Here is an 18,246-nt window from a genome sequence, read left to right on the forward strand (position 1 = left end):
ATACTTGTTGGTTGGACGAAGTTTTATGCCACTCCTCTTCCAATAGCAGCCCCCTCAGGGGCCAGCACACAGTAGGCGTTCAGATGCTCCTGTGGGCAGGACAGGCTTCCATGAGCCTCCCCTCCCCTCAGTTTCCCTCTTTGTCAGAAGGACGGTGGTGTGGTCTCCAGGACGGGGAGACGGGACTGGTCTAGCTTTCCAGACACCTGTGGGAGGCTGAGGGTGCAACCAGACAGCTAGCGTCTTGCATCTACATCACACGTACAGCCTTTCTGAAAACAGGACGGGATACTCTTTCCTGCCCCCTTGGGTGGGGCAAGAAGTCTCCCTAGGAACCAGATTCAAATCTGAACCCCTGGCATGTTTCTGTTTGGGTTTGGTCCTAGCAGTGACGACTTTTATTTTCCTCCGCAACTGTTTTCCACCGGGCTGTGCAAAGCCTGGGAACAGTGAGGGCATTAGGACCAGGAACGAGGCGTCCGCCTGGCTCGGGCTGTGTCTGGCAGAGGGCTCTCGGTGGAGCGTGGAGCTATGTGTGAAAGGAAATCAGGCACTGCCTGCCGGCGTCTCATCTGTTGATCTGACCTGACTTGAAACATCCAAGGGATGACGGCTGTCAGCTCTGCTGGACTGAGGACCCACCAGCTCCCCTCAGACATCGCATAGCAACCTGGCCACTCGTGCGAGGGGGGGAAACGAAACGGGGACTAAACACCTGAGCAGAGTGGAATAACTGTTTTTCCCCAAGGAGAAAGAGAGGGTAAACGGGGGCAATCCATTTAATTTGAAGTCCCTGTGAATGGGCTTTCAGAGGGCAATTAAAGAAATCCACTCAGAGAGGACCTGGGGTGGGACTTGGGTCCTGTGGCTTTCTGATTGTAAGTGGAGGCTGGCCTTACACACGCTGTTGGCAAATGTCAGATGGGATAAAAGGAGCAGGTTAAGTGACTGTCAAAAAACTTCCAGGTGGAACCAGAAACCCAGGTTCTGCTGCAAGCTGGAAGGAACCTGGAGCAGGAGGAGGAAGCGAACTTGAACATGACCTGTTGCACTTGGCAAGTTCCAGCAACATGCTCCTAAGGAAGCGATGCAGGCATGGACCATGCAGACTGCACTTCCTGGTGCTCTTGCTGATGCTGGGATGCGCGCTGCTGATGGTGGCCGTGCTGCCCCCTCCTCCACACCCCCTGGACCAGGCTGTTACAGCTCAGGCTGCCCAGCACAGCCAGGCAGCTGGGTACCACCTGGAATTCAGGGAGTCCCAGGAATGGGTGCTAGAGTCTGAGGATGAGGACCAAGAGTACGGTCCTTTGGAGGGCCTGCCGCCTTTTATCTCGCGGGAGGATCAGCTCCTACTGGCTGTGGCCTCGCCCAGGGTCAGAAGGAGCCAGAGTCAGGGCAGGAGAAGTGGCAGCTACAGGCTCATCAAGCAGCCGAGCAGAAGGCTGGACCAGGAGACCCCAGAGAAGGACTGGGGAGCAGAGGAGGAGGATGAGGAGGTACCTGAAGATGAGCTGACCACGCTCCGCCTGGAGGAGGCGCTCAGCGCCCGCATCCCCCTGCAGAGGGCGCTGCCCGAGGTACGGCATCCGCTGTAAGTAAGGCCCCTGCTTCCCTTTCCTCGGTACTGGGGTGCTATCAGCAAAGACGGGGTGCAAGCTTTGTGCACTCTGCCTAGAGCAGCGCTTTCAAGGTGTGGCCGCTGGACGAGCAGCAGCAGCACGCCTCGCCTGGGAACCTGATAGACGCGCGGTGTCTCAGCGCCCGCCCAGGCCCCCTGAGTCAGAAACCCTGGGTGGCGTCCTCTGATCTTTCCAGGCCAGAACCGCCGTCCTACAGGTCCTAGAGAACACAAAGGGAGCAGCTCTTACTTGTTCCTTCTCTTGGCCATCCTGGGCTCTAGTCCTTCTGTCTGGATTATCGGGTCACACAGCTTTACATATTGCAGAGGGGACATGGAGCAGGTGTTCTCCAGGCACCTTCCAACTCTAACACTGACTCCACTATATTTTGATATTATGATTGTTGTGAGTGTTTGCTTTTATTTTAAATCAAATAATTGCAGCTAACATTAATGTGGCTCTTGCTCTGTGCCTGGCTTTAATCTAAGAACTTTTCTTGAATTAACTTGTAAGGTCCTTACAATTCTGTTGGATGGGTGCTCATATTATCGTTATGCCTATTTTATAGGTATGAAAATAAGGCACAGAGAGGCCGAGTGACTTCTCCACAGTCACACAGCTAGCAGGTACCAAAGCAGGGATTTGAATCTAACCGGAAGTTCCTATCTGCCAGAACTACTACTTTAAGCCACCCTCCTTAGTCCACTAAAGGGACAATTCCAGTGCCCAGGAGCTGGAATACTGCAGTCAGACCCTGCAGCGTGACCTCTGCCACCCTACCCCCACCAGGAGCAAGCTGGGATGACATGCAGGCTGTGCCCAGGGAGATGGTGGGCTCATCCTGTACACACCTGTCCTCTTCCCCCCATTCACCATGGCTGGCTGCAGAGAAGGGGGCCTGGTTAGCAGCAGCCAGGGGCAGCTGGTCAGTTTGGGTGATCTAGGTCCCTTCCCTATAAGCCACATCTCTTTCAGAGCCCAGAGAGTTTCCTGGGAAGCAGGTGTGCCCCCCACCCCCTGGGTGAGAGGGTCCATGTAGAGCGGCAGCTGGGAGCAGGGCCACGCACCCTTCAGATCCCCACAGGGTCTCGCTCCACCTGGCACCTCGGCCACTCATTCTGTGCAAGTGCAGGGCAGCGCACGGGAGTGATGCCTGCTGATAGCGTGTGCCTGGGTGCCTTGCCACCTCCCTCTCGTCCCTACCCTGCTATTCTGACTTCCAGTCTTGGCTTTAAAAGCTCTTTTCAGGAAACTTCCAGCCCCAGCCAGCCCCACCCTCCTTTCGGTTTTGTGCTCTCTGGAGTTTTAACTCATAACACGCATTGCCACCGAAGCTGACTGGTCGCTGACGTGTCGGTTTGTTCCATGCCTGCTTCCCCTGCTGTGCAGTGAGCCCACAGGTTCCAGCACACAGTAAAGAAATGAGGCTGAGTGAGTGCATACAGAGTTTTCAAATTCTTTTCAGACATTTTCCATGGGCCTAGGGCAAGAATGAGTATCCTCAGACTAGAGATCTCTGGTTCTAGGGTTGTGTGTGTGTGTGTGTGAGACTATGTGTGTTGTGTTGTGAGTGTGCCGTGCACACGCGTATCTGTGGGTGCATCGTGTACGTGTTTGTGTGCCATACTGTGTATGAACTGAATGGATCTTGTACATATGAGAGTCATGTAGTACATGTGTGTAGTGCATTAAGGGTGCCTGTGTCTGTTGTGTGTGTGGTGTGATGTACACAGGTATGAGTTGCATTGTGTGTTGTATGTTTGTAGTAGATGCATTAGTGTTCATATGTGTTGGTATGCATTGCAATGTATATGGTAAACGCATATATTGTGTTGTGCATGTGGTGTGACATGCAGGTGTATCACACACGTGTGCACCTATGTTTTGTGGTGTGGTGTTTGTTTTGCCTATATGTTTGTGGTATGTGTATGCATATATATTGTGTCATGACTGTGTAGCAAGTTTGTGAAGTGCTGGCGTGTGTATTGTGCTCATGCGTGTGTGCATCTGCTGCATGTGTGTGTTACAAACATATTGTGTGAGTGGTACATGTGTGTGGGGGCAAATGTGTTGTGTGTTATGCATGTGATGTGAAGTGCATGGATGTGTTGTGTGTATGGCGCAAGTGTGAACAAGTTGTGTGTCGTGTGTGTGTGTGTGTGCTGTGTGTGTCCTGCTGGTGTTGTGAAGAACATGGGTGTGTGCTGTGCGTGTTTGTGGTGCAAGCATGGATACATTTCCTGTTGTGTGTGTTGTGTACATATGTATGCGCGCGCCACTTTAGTGTTGCCTCTTCCAGCCAGGGTAACCAATCTGTTTCAGTGTGTCTGGGCCTTGCCTGATTTTAGCACTGGGAGCCCCTACAGGTAGGTCCCAGGCAAACAAACCCAGGCAGTCGTCTCATCTCCAGCTTCCCAGCGTTCTCACAGGACCGCCCCCAGCTCTGTCTGGAGGTGCGAGGCGCCCTCTGCTGGCTGAAGTTGGTCCTTGCAGCCTGTGCTGCCCAAGCTTTGGGCCCCAGACTCCCCTCTCCCCGTATGCGCTTCAGACACCCAGCACCCCTCTGGGATACTTAAAGGATTCTCTGTGAAGTGAGACAGTAGCACCGCCCGCCACACACCCTCTCTACAGGGTGAGAGGACTCTCCTCCTTCCACCACTTTCAAACCCAAAAGAGAACCCATAAAAGAACGCCGTATATTCAGCACCAGCTATCTGCAGGTCCCGCACTACTGCTTTCCCACCAGAACACTAGACGTTTCGCAGCTCTACGCAGTGCACCATCAACAACAGCCCCCCCTCACTACCCCCCTCCCCCGCCCCCGTCCTGAGTTTCCTGCAAGCCCCTCCTTGCCTCCTAACCCAGACAAGCCCGATGGCTCCAGTTCCCGCACCAAATACCCAAACCAGCCCTGGCCTTTTCTAACTACCTGTAGGGTGGTCGCTGGAGGTCAGTTTGAAAGGGGGCACGAGGAGACTTACTAATAACGCAAGATCAAAACAAAAAAATCAGTGTAGGAGATCAAAGGGCAGAATAAGGAAAGAACGGTAAAACTACGGTGAACATTTACTGAATACATTCTATGCACTAGGGATTCTGCTTCAGGGGTGTCAAACTGATTTTCACCGGGGACCACAGCAGCCTCGCAGTTGCCTTCAAAGGGCCAAATGTAGTTTTAGGACTGTATAAATGTAACTGCTCCTTAACTAGGGGCAGGAAGCTCGGGGCTCCTGCTGGGTAGAAGCCAGGTGCTGAGTGGGATAAAACAAGGTGGAGGACAGGATTCCACCCTCCGGCCTTGTGTTTGCCACCTGTGTGCTAAATCGTGTTCACTTGTTTAATCTTCATGACAAACCTATAAGGTAGGTCGTATCATCTCCGTTTTGTGGATGAGAAATCCGAGGCACAGAAAGGTGGAGGGACTGGGGTCAGGTTGCTTAACTAGGTGTGTCTGACACCAAAGCCGTGCTCTTCACCTCGATGTTGTATTTTCTGGGCAAGTCATATAAGCTGGAAGTGTTTCCAATGTCTCCATCTATAACATGGGGAGCACTCACACCAACTGGTCCACAAGGAGACATGGAAGAGGAGGCTTATCGCAGCATGGATGGTGGCACTGAGGAGTTGGGAGCCACCTGGGCGTTTTATCACAGGGCACGGTGAACATGGTGGAATGAATGGTCGCACTGTGGGAAGGGCAGGGTCTGGGGCTCAGGGGCAGGTGGTGAATGAACACGAATGAATATGTAGATGAAGCAAAGAGAAGGGCCCTCCACGTGCCAGGGGCTGGGGACTAAGGTTGGACTCTGCCCTTCAATGCTGCTGTCAAAAGGAGGGGGGCGAGGGGAGGAGCAAGCTTCCTCATTTGGCCTCTGGGTGTTGACAGCTTTCACCACCCCTCCAGGCTTAGCTCTCCTTTGATCATCCCGGCTTCTAGCACCAGGCAATTGACATCCAGGATCAAAGACCCCCAGCTGGGCAAGTGCTTTGTAATCTCTCCTCCAGGCAGTGGCCCTCAGACTGGAGGGTGCAGCTCTACACCTAGAGGCTTTTTGCAATTCAGATTCCTGGCCTCCGCCCCTACAGTTTCGGACCCAGCAGGTCTGGGGTGGGGTCTAAGAATTTGATTTCCATGAGTTCCTGGGTGCTGCTGCTGCTGCTGATCTAGGACACACTTTATGCCAAGCAGGTTGGACAGAGCTGTGCTTCTCAAATTGTAATATGCATGCAACGCCCCTGGGCATCTTGTTAAAACGCAGAGTCTAATTTACCAGTAATAGGCCAGGGGTGTGGCCCCAGATGCTACATTTCTATCCAGCTCCCAGTTGGTGCCAGCACCGCTGGTCCACAGACCACGCGTTTGAGCAGCAAGGGGCTACATCACTGGTTCCCAAAACCATGTGCGTATTAGATTCCCACATACGGCTTGTTTAAAATGTAATTTTTCAGGGCATCTCACTAGAGACTCTCCATGGTTTCAGTTTGGAGCCCAGTGATCTGAATTTTTACAACTTGATGCAGGCTAGTTTGAGGAACCACTGGTATAGAATGTGAGTGGAGAGGTGGTAGAGTTCTGGAAAGTTCCATGGAGGAAGCCGTACTGGGATTGGAAGATAGAGAAGAGAAGCATAGAGGAAGGTAGTCTCCCTCCTAACCGGGGGTTTTGTACTTAAACATAAAAGTCAGCTCAGCTGTAGCTGGCTCTGTGCTACCTGCTCACTTCAAGCCTGGGTTACCCTGGTTTAGATACTTACAATTGCGACTAAATCAAAATGATGTGGAACAGTGGACTGGGGTTGAATCCTGGCACCGCCGCTTACTGTGTGACCTTACATAATCACTCCACCTCTCTGAGCCTCAGTTTCCTCAACTGCAAAAGGGAGGCAACAACCTTGCATGAGGTCATAGCTCAAATGAGACAAGATACGGATGATCTGTCACCCAGTATTCAAGCTCAAACGGAAGTTGCCCCTATCACATTCTTGAGTGTAGGACCGAAGGAGTGACTTGGAAAGATGGAGGAAAGTTGGGGCCGGCTGCTGGGACGTGATTGTCCTTTCTCTGATCAAGCAGTTACTTTTCTGCCCCTGGGGGCTGCAAAATAATCACAAACTTGGGGGCACACTGGAATTATCTGGAAGGTCTTAGAAATTGCTCATATCCAGGTCCTGTTTCCAGGGGGCCAGGCCAAGGATGCCCAGAGTCCCTGCAGAGGGAGGCTGTGAAGACTTCAGAAGACCCCCCCAAAGAAGGGGACTGCATGCCCCTTACATGGCTTGCCTCCACTGTGGGGAATGGCAGGCTGGCAGCACCAGCCTCGAGTGCAGGCTCCGCCCTTCCCACCCCTAAGCTCCTTTCCTCTAAGGGATCCTTTCACCCACAAGCTCCTTTCCTCTAAGGGATCATCTCCAGGCTGTGTCCCAGCCCTTCTCCTTCCCCCCCCACCCCCCTCCCCCTCCCCGAGCCCTGGCTTGGAAACTGATGTTCCCAGGATGAGCCACATCAATTACAGGCAAGGTGGGCTGAACGTTTTCTCAGAATGTAAGAGAAGGGCTGAGGGTATTACTCCTCTGTTTGTAGTGACAACCAGCCTATACATCCTCCTTGGGAGCAAGAACAGTGTCTTCTTTCATTTACTGAACAAATATTTATTTAGCAGTTACTAAAGGTCAGAAGGGAGTAAGATCCAGCCCCAAGCCCCAGGGGTGTGGGACCCTGAGGGTTGCAGACAAACAGCATGGCTGTTATATGGGTGGGCTTGGAACTGAGATAGGGAAGCCCCCTGAGTGAGGGCCCTGCTGATTTGGTAGGAGCTGGGGGTCAGGAACCCCCAAGTAGCTTTAGAAAACCCAGAAGAAACTTCTCTACTGTAGCCCGGCAATGGGAAGGTGGGGGAGTGTCTGTGCCCCAGCCAGGCCATCTGGTGCAAGGCTGTGACTCACTCTCTTCGAATCATCATCCAAATGCACTTGCGGAGTTCACAGGGGATCCTGGAGCTGCGTGAAGAGAGGGCGTGCATCTGTGTGTAAACACGGGCCGGCCTCCTGTGATCGTGGGGAGTGAGGATGAAAACCTAACACTTCCTGAGCAGCTTGCTTGGGCCAGGATGATCCCCTCTAATCCAGGCAGCACCCCTGGGCTGCAGAAGGGCCTCAGCATCCTTGTGTTGGCCAATTAGGGGGTGTAAAAAGCAGAGCCAGGATTCAAAGCCAGGTTGATTCAATTCCAAAGCCCTAGATCTTTCCTCCCCGCTGCTGCTACTCAGAAGATGAACAAATGAGGTCGGACTGGGTTTTGGACACATGGGGGTGTGTTTGTACAAACTGAGAGACTAAAATGTGCACCAAATATCTGGTTGAAGGGCAAAGAAAGTAGCTAGCCCCATTATTTAACAATGAAAACATGCGTTTCCCCGTGGGCCCTCTCCAGGAGCACCTGGTCACACGTGGGCACTGCTGCACGGTAGCCTGTCTCTGCATAGCCTCAGGGATTCCCTCGGCAAAGCCATGGCCCAAATAGAGCAGGGGGACCACGCACCCCCACCTGGCAGAAAGAATCCGAGGCCTGGAGTGTGGTGCCCTGCCCCAGGCCCCTTGTGTGGACTGACCCCTTATCTGTTGCTCTCTTATCTGTTTATCTACCTATCTTAATCCCTCAAAGGATTAAGGTACATCCTACAATAGCACATTGTTATTGATAAAATGCTTAGTCAAGACAGTGGGAAATACACTGTCGAATACCTTTCCTTCAGTTCCTGGTACCTGCCAAGCCCCTTCCCACCTCCAGGCCTTAGCAGAGGCTGTGGCATCAGCCTGAACAGGGTCCCCACCCACACGCCTCCTCTCCTCTGTGTCCTGCCTACCGACAGTCAGTTCTCAGCTTTCATCCCAGGCCCCACTCCCTGAGTGTCTCTGTGGAGCCCTCACTACAGTTGTTAAATAATTATTTGGTTCTCTGTTTAGTGGGATATAAACTCCATGACAGCAGAGCCTGTCTTGGTTTGGCTTTCCCCCAAAGTAGACCCTGAGACGAGCATTCGTTGTTTAGGTGATGCCGGGGAGTGCTGGCGCCAGGGGGGGGGGGGGCCAGGAACAGGGAGCAGCCAAGGGAAGGTGTGTTTCCAAGGCAGTTACTGTGGGCGGCTAGAGCTCAGCCTGGTGCGGTGCTGCGGGAGTCTGAGAGACAGTGTATTACTCACTGCCCCCACCCCCACCCTCAAGGTCAACATTGCTGGATATTAATAGGCCAATTCTGTTTTAGTCACTGGCTGAGAGCAGCTCACAGGGGTGGGTGGAAGGTTAATTCCCTCCTGCAGGTGAAGGGGAGAGCTCCTGCAGCAGTCAGGAAAAGCCCTCAGGCAGTTGGGAGTCAGGCTGTCCTCTTGATTATAATGATAAGGCCCTAGGGGGCAGGAGCACCTGGTTTCTGCTTCAGAGATCTTATCTACTTAATTTGTCTTTCAGTCTTCACTGGTAGTGGGTTGTCAGTAAATATCTGTTAAATGGCTGGATGGAAAGATGGGAGGTCAAATCAGAGAGGAAGTCAGAATAAAGATAGGCAATGCACAGAACCCTCTCAATGACTAAATAGCCTATCTCCTTACTCTGAGCTTCCTGGCAGCCAAGTTGAAAAAGGAAACAATGATTCTTATTGTTTGTTCACGGGAGGAAACACACCAGGTCCTCAGAGGAGGAGAAGCTTTTCCTGGCGCTTGTCTCTGAAATAATTTCCCACCAAAGCTTCATAGAATGGACAGTAATAGAGAAGACAGAGCCCTCCACAGCTTCGCCCTGACAGGCAAAGCAGATTTCATAACATTGCTGCTTACACTGTCCGCTGAAGACAGCCGAGAGCATGATGCCACTAAGCATGACTAGACATAAACAAATCTCTAAGGCAGCCAAGGCAGTGGGAGCTAACTAAGTTGCGTTCTGAGGGTCTTAATTAATCAGTATAGATAGTCCAGAACATATGAAGGAACCAATGAATTACATGTTCTTCAAATAACCCTCCATTACTGTCACTTCGATCTGGGCACTGGAACCCAAGCCTAAATCCAGAACATTCTCTAGCGCTTTAGTTCAAGATGGCAATGTATGTGCTGGTTGAGAGCACTAGGTTTGGAGTCACACTGACCATCAGCTATTTGCTGTGTGACTTTAGGTAAATCATGTAAACTCTCTGGGCTCTGGTTTCCTCATCTGTAAAATGGGAAAGTTTATCCATTATTTAGTCCTGCATAACACACCACCTCAAGTCAGGGGCTTAAAACATAGATAAATTGGACTTCACAAAAATTTAAAAGTTTTGTGCTCCAAGAAAGTAAAAAGATAATCCAAGAATGGGGGAAAAATTGCAGCCTTACATATCTGATAAAAGATTGATATCCAGAACACAGAAAGATCCTTATAGCCCAACAACAGAAAGACACCAAATTTATAAATAAGCAACGGATTTAAACAGACATTTCTCCAAAAAATATATATATAAATGGTCAAAAGTGCATGAAAAGATGTTCAAATCATTGGCCATTACGGAAATGCAAATCAAAGCCACAGTGAGATACCATTGTACCCCCACTATAATGGTTAAAATAAAAAAGACAGTAATAAGAGCTGACAAGGATGTGAAGAAGTTGGAACCCTAGTATACTGCTGCTAAGAATGTAAAATGGCTCAGCTGCTTTGGAAAGCGGTTTGGTGGCTCCTCAGAATGTTAAACACAGTGACCCTGTGGCCCAGCAATCCCACTCCTATGCATATACTCAAGAGAATTGAAAACCTGTGCCCACACAAAAACTTACATGTGCATTCATAGCAGCAATCCTGGTGATGGCCAACAAGGGAGACCCGCAAGTGGCCGTTGGCTGATAAATGGATAAATAAAATGTGGTCCGTTTAAGCAATGCAGTGTTATCTGGCACCAAAAGGGAGTGAAGCGCTGACACATGAGACAGCCTGGTGAACCTGGAAAATATACCAGGTGGAAGAAGCCAGACCCGAAGGGCCGCAGACTGTGTGATTCTGTTTCTATGAGTTGTCCAGAGTAGGAAAACCTATAAAGACAAAACAGATTAGTGGTGGTCAGAGGGCTGGGGAGTGACTACTAATGCTTACTGGGGATTTTTTTTGGGGGGGTTGATGAAAACATTCTAGAATTTGATAGTGGCTATGAGTGCGCAGCTTTGTGAATACACTAAAAACTACTGAATTGTATACTTTTAGTGAGGTGAATGTTACGGTATATGAATTATATCTCAATAAAATTGTTATTAAAAATAGAAGCTTAAACAATAACCATTTATTTGTTCATGACCCTATGATGTGAGCTGGGTTCAGCGGGGCCCGTCTGCCTCTCTCACCCGGGGTCCTGCTGCTGCCTTCTGGGATTCCGGGATTCAAGATGGCCTCACTCACGTCTGGCAGCTGGGGCTGGTCCTCTGCGGAGCCACTCCAAGCGGCCTCTTGTCCGCCTTTAAGCTAGACAGGCTTCCTTGCAGGGCATGTCGTGGCAGCAAGTAGAAGCTGCAAGGCCTCTTGAGACCTAATCTGGGGTGTCCCAGCCTGTCACTTCCAGTCCATTCTATTGGTCAAAGAAAGTCACAAGACCAGTCAGGTTCAGAAGGTGGAGTAGATTCCACCTTTTGATGCGCAATGTGATAAAGTCTCATTGCAAAGGAACATGCATCCAATGTGGACAGAATCTTTGGGGCCATTGTTACATGCATGAAAATAGCTATTGCAAAGGGCAGTTGGAGGATTAAATGCGATAGTGCATGCGAAGTGTTCAGCACAGCACCTGGTATACAGGAGCACTCATTACATGGTGTTCGGTGTGTCGTTCAGGTTGGTTGTCCTGTAACTTAGTCGTATTCCCGATTTAGTCCTGGGAGGAGCTCAGGGTAACTACCACCTGCTCCGCCTCATTAAACTGTGGCTGTGATGGGTATTAATGAGATGCTAACATTACACGGCCTGCCCGACCCCCCATCACCCCCTGGTGATCATAGATGCCTGGCTCACAGGGTCTTTAGACCCTGCATAGTGAGCTTCTCACCTACCAGCTGCGGGAACTGGAGCCCGGACAGAGAGGTAGCAGACATGTCCAGGGCCCCTCAGCTCCCTTCACTCATGGCGCTTTTGGGGTCTGAGCAGGATGGAGGGTCTTCTCCCAGCATGCATGGTGCCTCCCCTCTCATGCCTTGTCTCACACTCTTCCTCCCAGACCAGGACCCTGGCTCAGGCCGTGACATGGAGTGGGATCCCCTTGCAGGAGGGTCTTCAAGGGGGAAGAAAGGGGGGCAGGACATCATCTGGGGTGAAGGTACAGGCATCCTTAAGTGTCTCACACATCACAGAACGACGGCCCATGGGTTGTCCTGTCACAGACATGCTCTCTGGCCACACAGTCCTTTTTTTAGACAGTGGATTAGTGGCCAACATTTGAAAATCAAGAGATTTCCTATAAACAACTGAGCTGTGTGGCTTTTTCTGAAAACCAGAAAGATCTGGCAACCCTGGAATGAATCTCCCCCGGCAACATTGGCTACTTTTCTGTGAGCCGTGTGGTCCCCAGCTCACTCCTGCCCCATGGCCAGCAAACACAGGGGACAGGGACCTCTTGGCTGCCTGTTGGTCTCTGCTGACATTTGAGCTGTGCTCCCTCCACACCCAGCAGAGGGCCAGAGCACTAAGGAGGCACTGGTCCAGATTGGTTGTAAGGCCCCCTTTAGAGACCCCTGTTGTCTGGACCTTAGAGGATTTGTTTTAAAGGTTTCCGTAGTTTCTCTGAATCACTGACTCAAACGCTCTCCCTAGCTCTGGGCTCTCCACCCCTCATTCCCCACCCTGCAAAGCTCCATGAGGCTGAATAAGAAGTGGGCAGGAAGAGCGGGTATATGGTGAAGCAGAAGCAGATGACAGGTCCTTAGCTCCACCTCCCTCTCTTCATTCCCCACCTCCCTCCTTTTGCCCTCTGGTTCCTTAGAGACCCGGAGTCCTGTTGCTATATCAGGGCCCATAAACAGGTGAGCTGGGCCCCACAGTCTGGACCTTTCTTTACTGTTTCCCCAGCATGTCCCAAACCGTATAGACTCACATCAGCTGAACAGTCAGTGGGTGCTCACCATCACAGGATCACCCTCCTGAAGGGAATTCATGCTGCATTTTAACAAATTGGAAGCCTCCAGAGCCACCTGCATGAGCAGGAGGTGGGAGGCCTTTGCTCCCTGTGGTCTCCTGGGTCATTTGCCGACACCTCCCTGCCAGGCCTGTGTTCCAGGGAGTGGGATCCAGCAGGGGGTCTGTCTCAGCTCCAGTGACTCCCACGGCTTTCTCTGTCAGCGACCTTGTGTGATGGACAGTAGTACTGCCACGCTGCAACTCCAAGGGACACCGTCACGTGGTGTCCAACCACGTGGCGCCCACCAGAGATGGGTAATGCAACAGCCCCAGTGCCAGGGATGAGGGCTAGATGAGACTGCATATGGGAAGCTAACCCGAGTACCAGTAACAGTTTCCACTGATTGAAAGCTTGCTGTGGACAAAGCACACACAGCTGCTCTCGGCTTAGATCATCTTTACATGGCGGGCCTTCTAAAGTAACTACTTGTTACCCTCATGTCACAGATGAAGAAATTGAGACCTAGCGAGGTATCCAGCACATGGGAGACTTGCAAGAAATAAAAACAATAATTAGCTTTTATTGAACTCTTACTATGAACACGGCACTGGGCTAAGCACTTTATCTCTATTAACTCATTGGATCCTGCCAACAGCCCCATTTTACAGAGGAGAACCCTGAGGTTAAGTAAGTACATGCTTAAAAAGGACTTACTGGAATCAAGAAGACTGGAGAATAAAAATTGGGCACTCTAGGTGCAAGAGGGTCTGTGGATCTGGAAATTATGGAAAGGAAGGGCGGTTATCAGAGAGCTTATTTTGCTTGTCCGAGTCACATAAGAACAGAGGCAGGATCTAGCCCCTTGACGTGGAGCCTCTTCCTAAGGTGCTCTAACTCTTCCTAAGGTGCTCTAAGCTGACTGAGTTTTGAGCAAGGTGCGTGGAGCTGCAGTTTGGCTGCTCTCAGGGTATCCCATGTCACGCCCTCCTCCCCTCTGCCCTATTACTGGGCCTGCGGGCACAGAGCGGCTCATTCCATTTGCCCATCCTCACAAGCCTCGTTGTTCCCCACAGGCTGTCAAAGCCCATCCCTGGGATGATGACCGCGGACCCCCATAACCCCGTGCATATACTTGGTACCCCTTCTTTTTGCTGGTGTCTGAGGGCTACGCAGCCTGCACATCCACAGGCCGCCTCGTCCAGGTCATTGCTCCCACCAGGAACAGTCAATCCCTGACTCCTCTGAGAAGCATCTGACAGACCTGAGACACGAGGCCTTGCCTGCGTCTGTAACACTTAGCTCTGCACACCAGAGCCGTGCTGAGGGTGCCGGGCCTTCTCTCAGACCACAGGATTCACGCGGAGCCCGCGCTTGTCCTCCCCTCAAACAGCAGATTGTGTCCACGGCGGTTTTCAGCCCTCGCCACCTGGCCGGTTCGAAGGTGCCCAAAGAGAAGCCCCGCAGCTGTCTGTCCATGTCCTGAAGGTTGAGTGTGCTCCCCTGGAGCAGGTACAATCCCTTCTGGGCTGATGCCAGGACAAGGCCCCCCCCAGCCCCCCGTTCAGGGAGGCATCTTCTTTAGCTTTGGAGGAACTTTCAAAAACCCACTTGGCCTTTCCAAATCCTTAGCAACCTATGAAGTTTACCGCAGTCACACTCCTTGCCCATTTATCTGTTAGCCATCTCCTCTCATTGTGAAGAGAGAGTGAAGTTCTTTCTACCCATAAAACCTAGAAAATTGGGAGCAAGACAGCTGGAGAGGAAGGGGTTCTCATGAAATTCTCTTTAAAACGCGAGCTGCCCTGGTTTTCCCTCTCCCCTCCCCACTCTCCTACCCCAAGGGGGTCCCAAAGAGTCAAGGCCACAGAATTCCGAGGCTGGAAGAGCCTTAGGGATTCACCTCACAGTAAGAGCAGCAAATACCTGTGTGGCGTTCACTCTGCCAGCCGCTGCACCCGGTGCTTCCTGAAGGCCACGCCATCGTCACAGAAGCCCTATGAGGTGGATGACATTATCTCCGTCCTGAGGAAACCAAGGCACTGGGAAGCTGAGTGACTTACTTGCCCACGTTCATTGACACAGCCAGGAGGTGGCGGAGTTCCAGCACCCGTGCCCTGAATCATCAGGCTGGACTGCCTCTCTGCCTCTCCGCAGACACCATCATTCCCTGAGGTCAGGGAGAGGAAGTCCGTCACCCTGGGGCCCTGGCTATTTAGCAGAGCAGGAAGCTCCTCTGTATCCTAACTTTGAGGAATGTGCGAGGAGTGTGGTCTTAAGGAGCTAGAGTTTCTATACGAAGCTCTTCCATTGATGGTGTCCCTCTGAAGCGCTGTGCTAAGCATGTGTTTCTTACAAAAGCTTTGCAGTGGGTGCTGTTAGCATTGAGCAGGCATGGAAAAGCTCACCTCCCAAGTCATTCAGGAGACATCTACAGTGCTACACTGTAGAGTGGTTGTTTGAAGATGTTTATGTTTTACAAAGATGATATACATGCTAATCACATTGTATTTTCTCCCAGGAGAGCTATGAAATAGCCACTCTCTATCTATTAAGTGCCTATAGTTATTCTTAGATTCTCACAGCAGACCCACAAAGTAAATATTATTATCCTTATTTTTCAGATGAGGAAACTGAAGCTTATAAATACTGAATATATCACCCATGGGAACTTAAGAAGCAGCAGAGTGAAGATTCAAATATAAATATGTCTGATTCCAAAGTCTGAGATCCTTTGACCACCTCACATCAGGGACAAACACGCACACGTGCACACACGCCGTACATTTGTGTCGTTTCCGGTCCTCCTATTCTCTGGATCGGGGTAGAGAAAAGGGCTAATCCCTTGGGAAGGCATGACCGCGTTCTGCCCTGAGGTGATGAATTTTGGTCCCTATAAAATTGCACCCACAGGAATTTCATATGCTGGTCTTTCTGTCCCCAAATTCCTCTCCAGGTCAGGCTCCTGGCAATTGCCCAAGGAATGTTTTAGGTTTTTTCATGGCCAATGAATTTATTGAGGCAAGATTTCTTTTCATAGCCCTGCAAGGCCCCAGTCCTAGGCTCTTTGGATTTGTCTGTGCCCACGACCAGAGAGGAAATGGAGAGACCACTACGGAAGTTGTGAGCCTGTGTGTGAGCAGGTCCAGAGCAATTCTTACAGCAGAGTGGAGATTCTCAAAGTCAGGGGGATTGGAGAGGGGGGCTGGGGGTCAGGGAGGAGGGAGGCTGAGGGGGGTAAGAGAAAGATGCAGCATGTATGTGTGGCAGGGGGGTTGGGAAGGACTCCGTTATCTTCCTAAAATCTTACCAGTAACTGGTTCCACTCTGGACGTGTTACGTGAACAGCCCTGAGATCAGACTGTAAATGTTCCTAGAAGTTCATTATTTCATTTGTCTTCAGGATGCTTCTAAGGACACTGTCATCCATGTAGGGACTTCTTTCTAAAGTCCATAGAAATTTCCTTTAAAAATTAGTGCTGGGCGCAAAAACTGGTGAAGTCCAAATAAGGTTTGTATTTGAGTTGGTGGTGTTGAACTTCGTGGGATCCCTGGTTTTGAGCGTGTGGATGCTGTGTAAGGCAGCCGGCTATGTGTGAAGCTGGGCGAAGCTCACCCAGGGGCTCTCTGTGCTGTTTGGCAACTTGCACGTTCTAAACTATTTCAAAATAAAAAGTTATAAATGTTTTAAAAGTACCAGAAAGAGCATCACTTTCCCTAAAAAACATGGTATGTAACTTCTCTGATGGTGACAATTCTCTTGCAGAATAAGCTACCAGAAGGCTCAGAGTCACATTTAAAATTCATTCTAGAAACACCAAGGACCCACGGCCTATATATTCATGTTCTTCCCCAAATGTTGACTTTCTGCACTTTTATATTTCTCTGTTCCTGTTCATCCTAATTTATACTTTAGCATTATTTTATTGTACATATTTCTTGTGAGTTACTTCAAATCCATTATGGAAAGGAATAATGCATAAATACGTAAACTAATAAATGATTGGCACAGCTTGTTTATGAGATGGTCCTGTGCTTTTGAAAAACATATTATTTAAGCAACAGTGTGGTGATTGCCAGGGGGTGGGGTAAGGGGACTAAATGGTAATGGAAAAAATATCATAAGGATGAAAACTATTATTTAGGAATTCTGTTTGACTGTTACCTTAAAGCACTTACCTTGCATCAAGTTCCCCTCCCACAGTAAGGGTTTGCGCTGAGTCGCACGCAGGTTTCCCGCCCACTGAAGAGTTTCGGCTGCCAGGCAGAGGACGCTGCGCTGACACGGTGACAAGGGCGCCTCCCTCCGGCAGGGCCAGTCTGGCTGTCACTCTGCCTGCCGTCCCACCGTCACAGGCACCTCTAGAAGTTGGAAGTTTGGGGTCCACGAGACAACCGCTATTCCAAAGGAAAGCGCCCTTTGCGAGCCGCTGTGAGCCGCACCCTGCTCCACGCAGAAGGCGGTGATCATAGTCAGTGCCGGTGCGGACTCGCTCGGAAATCGCGGCCAGCGCACTGCCGAGCAAGTAGAGAGCTTGCGGTTCACTTGGAGAGGGGGAGGGAGCGAGCCAGCCAGCCTCCTGGCGGCGGAGGTGACACAGCGTAAGCCGTGCTTTGAAGGAAAATACCCAGCTCTGCCACTTACGGGAATGTGGCCTCTACCCAGCATTGCCGTCTAACGAGCCTCAGTTTTCTCGTCTGTAAGATGGAGTGAGATAGTCCAACCCCCAGACGTATTACAGGGTGAACATGCAGTTAAGTGTGTAAAGGGCCTAGCCGGTCGCTGGCATTAACACATGTTTAATCCTTGCCCCTTCTTCAGAAATAGTAATCAATATTCATTATGTGCCAGGTGCTATGCTAAGTTTTAGGAATACCAAAAATAAAAAAAAAAATACATCCCTACCCTTAAATGGTTGAGAATTACTGTTCAGAGGACGCTCACTGTGTACATCGTCTTACTCAGGCCTCACAGCCGCTCTCTGAGACTGGCCATAAATCACTCGTTCCCATTTCACAGATAGGACAGTCATCTGCGGAGCATGGCGGCCACACCTCTGGGCTGCTCTGAGCACGGCGGGGATTACGCACTGTGAAGAAGCTCGTGGGAGGGAGCATGCGGCACTGCCGCGGGGGAGCCCCGGGCCCTCTTCACGCGGAAATGTTAAGGAGACCCAGGGCGAGCTGTTGAGCTGGGAGGAGAGCCCTGTGGTTGGAGCAGCCCCAGCCCAGGCCTGGGGAGCGAGCGTGAGGATGCTGAACACTGGCCAAGGCCTTTCTTCCCCACGGCGCCCTGGTTTTCGCCCCTGCAGGTGTCAGCAGCAGCGGCGGGAGGACGGCCTGCCCACAGCTAGCATCATCCTCTGTTTCCACGACGAGGCCTGGTCCACCCTCCTGCGAACCGTGCACAGCATCCTCGACACAGCGCCCAGGGCCTTCCTGAAGGAGATCATCCTCGTGGACGACCTCAGCCAGCAAGGTGGGAGGGAGTCCTGGGGGGGTTGCC

The 18,246-nt window shown here is 51.1% G+C and overlaps 1 protein-coding gene across 2 annotated transcripts in view; it reads left to right on the top strand.

Annotated features, from left to right (window-relative positions):
• Positions 1-357: 357 nt before the first annotated feature.
• The window catches only part of GALNT15 (polypeptide N-acetylgalactosaminyltransferase 15), a 43,097-nt gene continuing 25,208 nt past the window's right edge, over positions 358-18,246 (top strand). Inside the window, exons 1-2 of one of the 2 annotated variants that reach the window (XM_024565867.3) lie at positions 358-1,594; positions 18,053-18,219. In XM_024565867.3, the coding sequence (XP_024421635.2) occupies positions 1,071-1,594; positions 18,053-18,219 (691 nt within the window). In that variant the 5' untranslated portion in view covers positions 358-1,070. The remainder of the gene's footprint in view (positions 1,595-18,052; positions 18,220-18,246) is intronic. The other variant, XM_045199808.2, reaches the window with a different exon arrangement.

The sequence above is a fragment of the Desmodus rotundus genome, chromosome 8 (assembly GCF_022682495.2).
Source record: "Desmodus rotundus isolate HL8 chromosome 8, HLdesRot8A.1, whole genome shotgun sequence".
Taxonomy (NCBI): domain Eukaryota; kingdom Metazoa; phylum Chordata; class Mammalia; order Chiroptera; family Phyllostomidae; genus Desmodus; species Desmodus rotundus.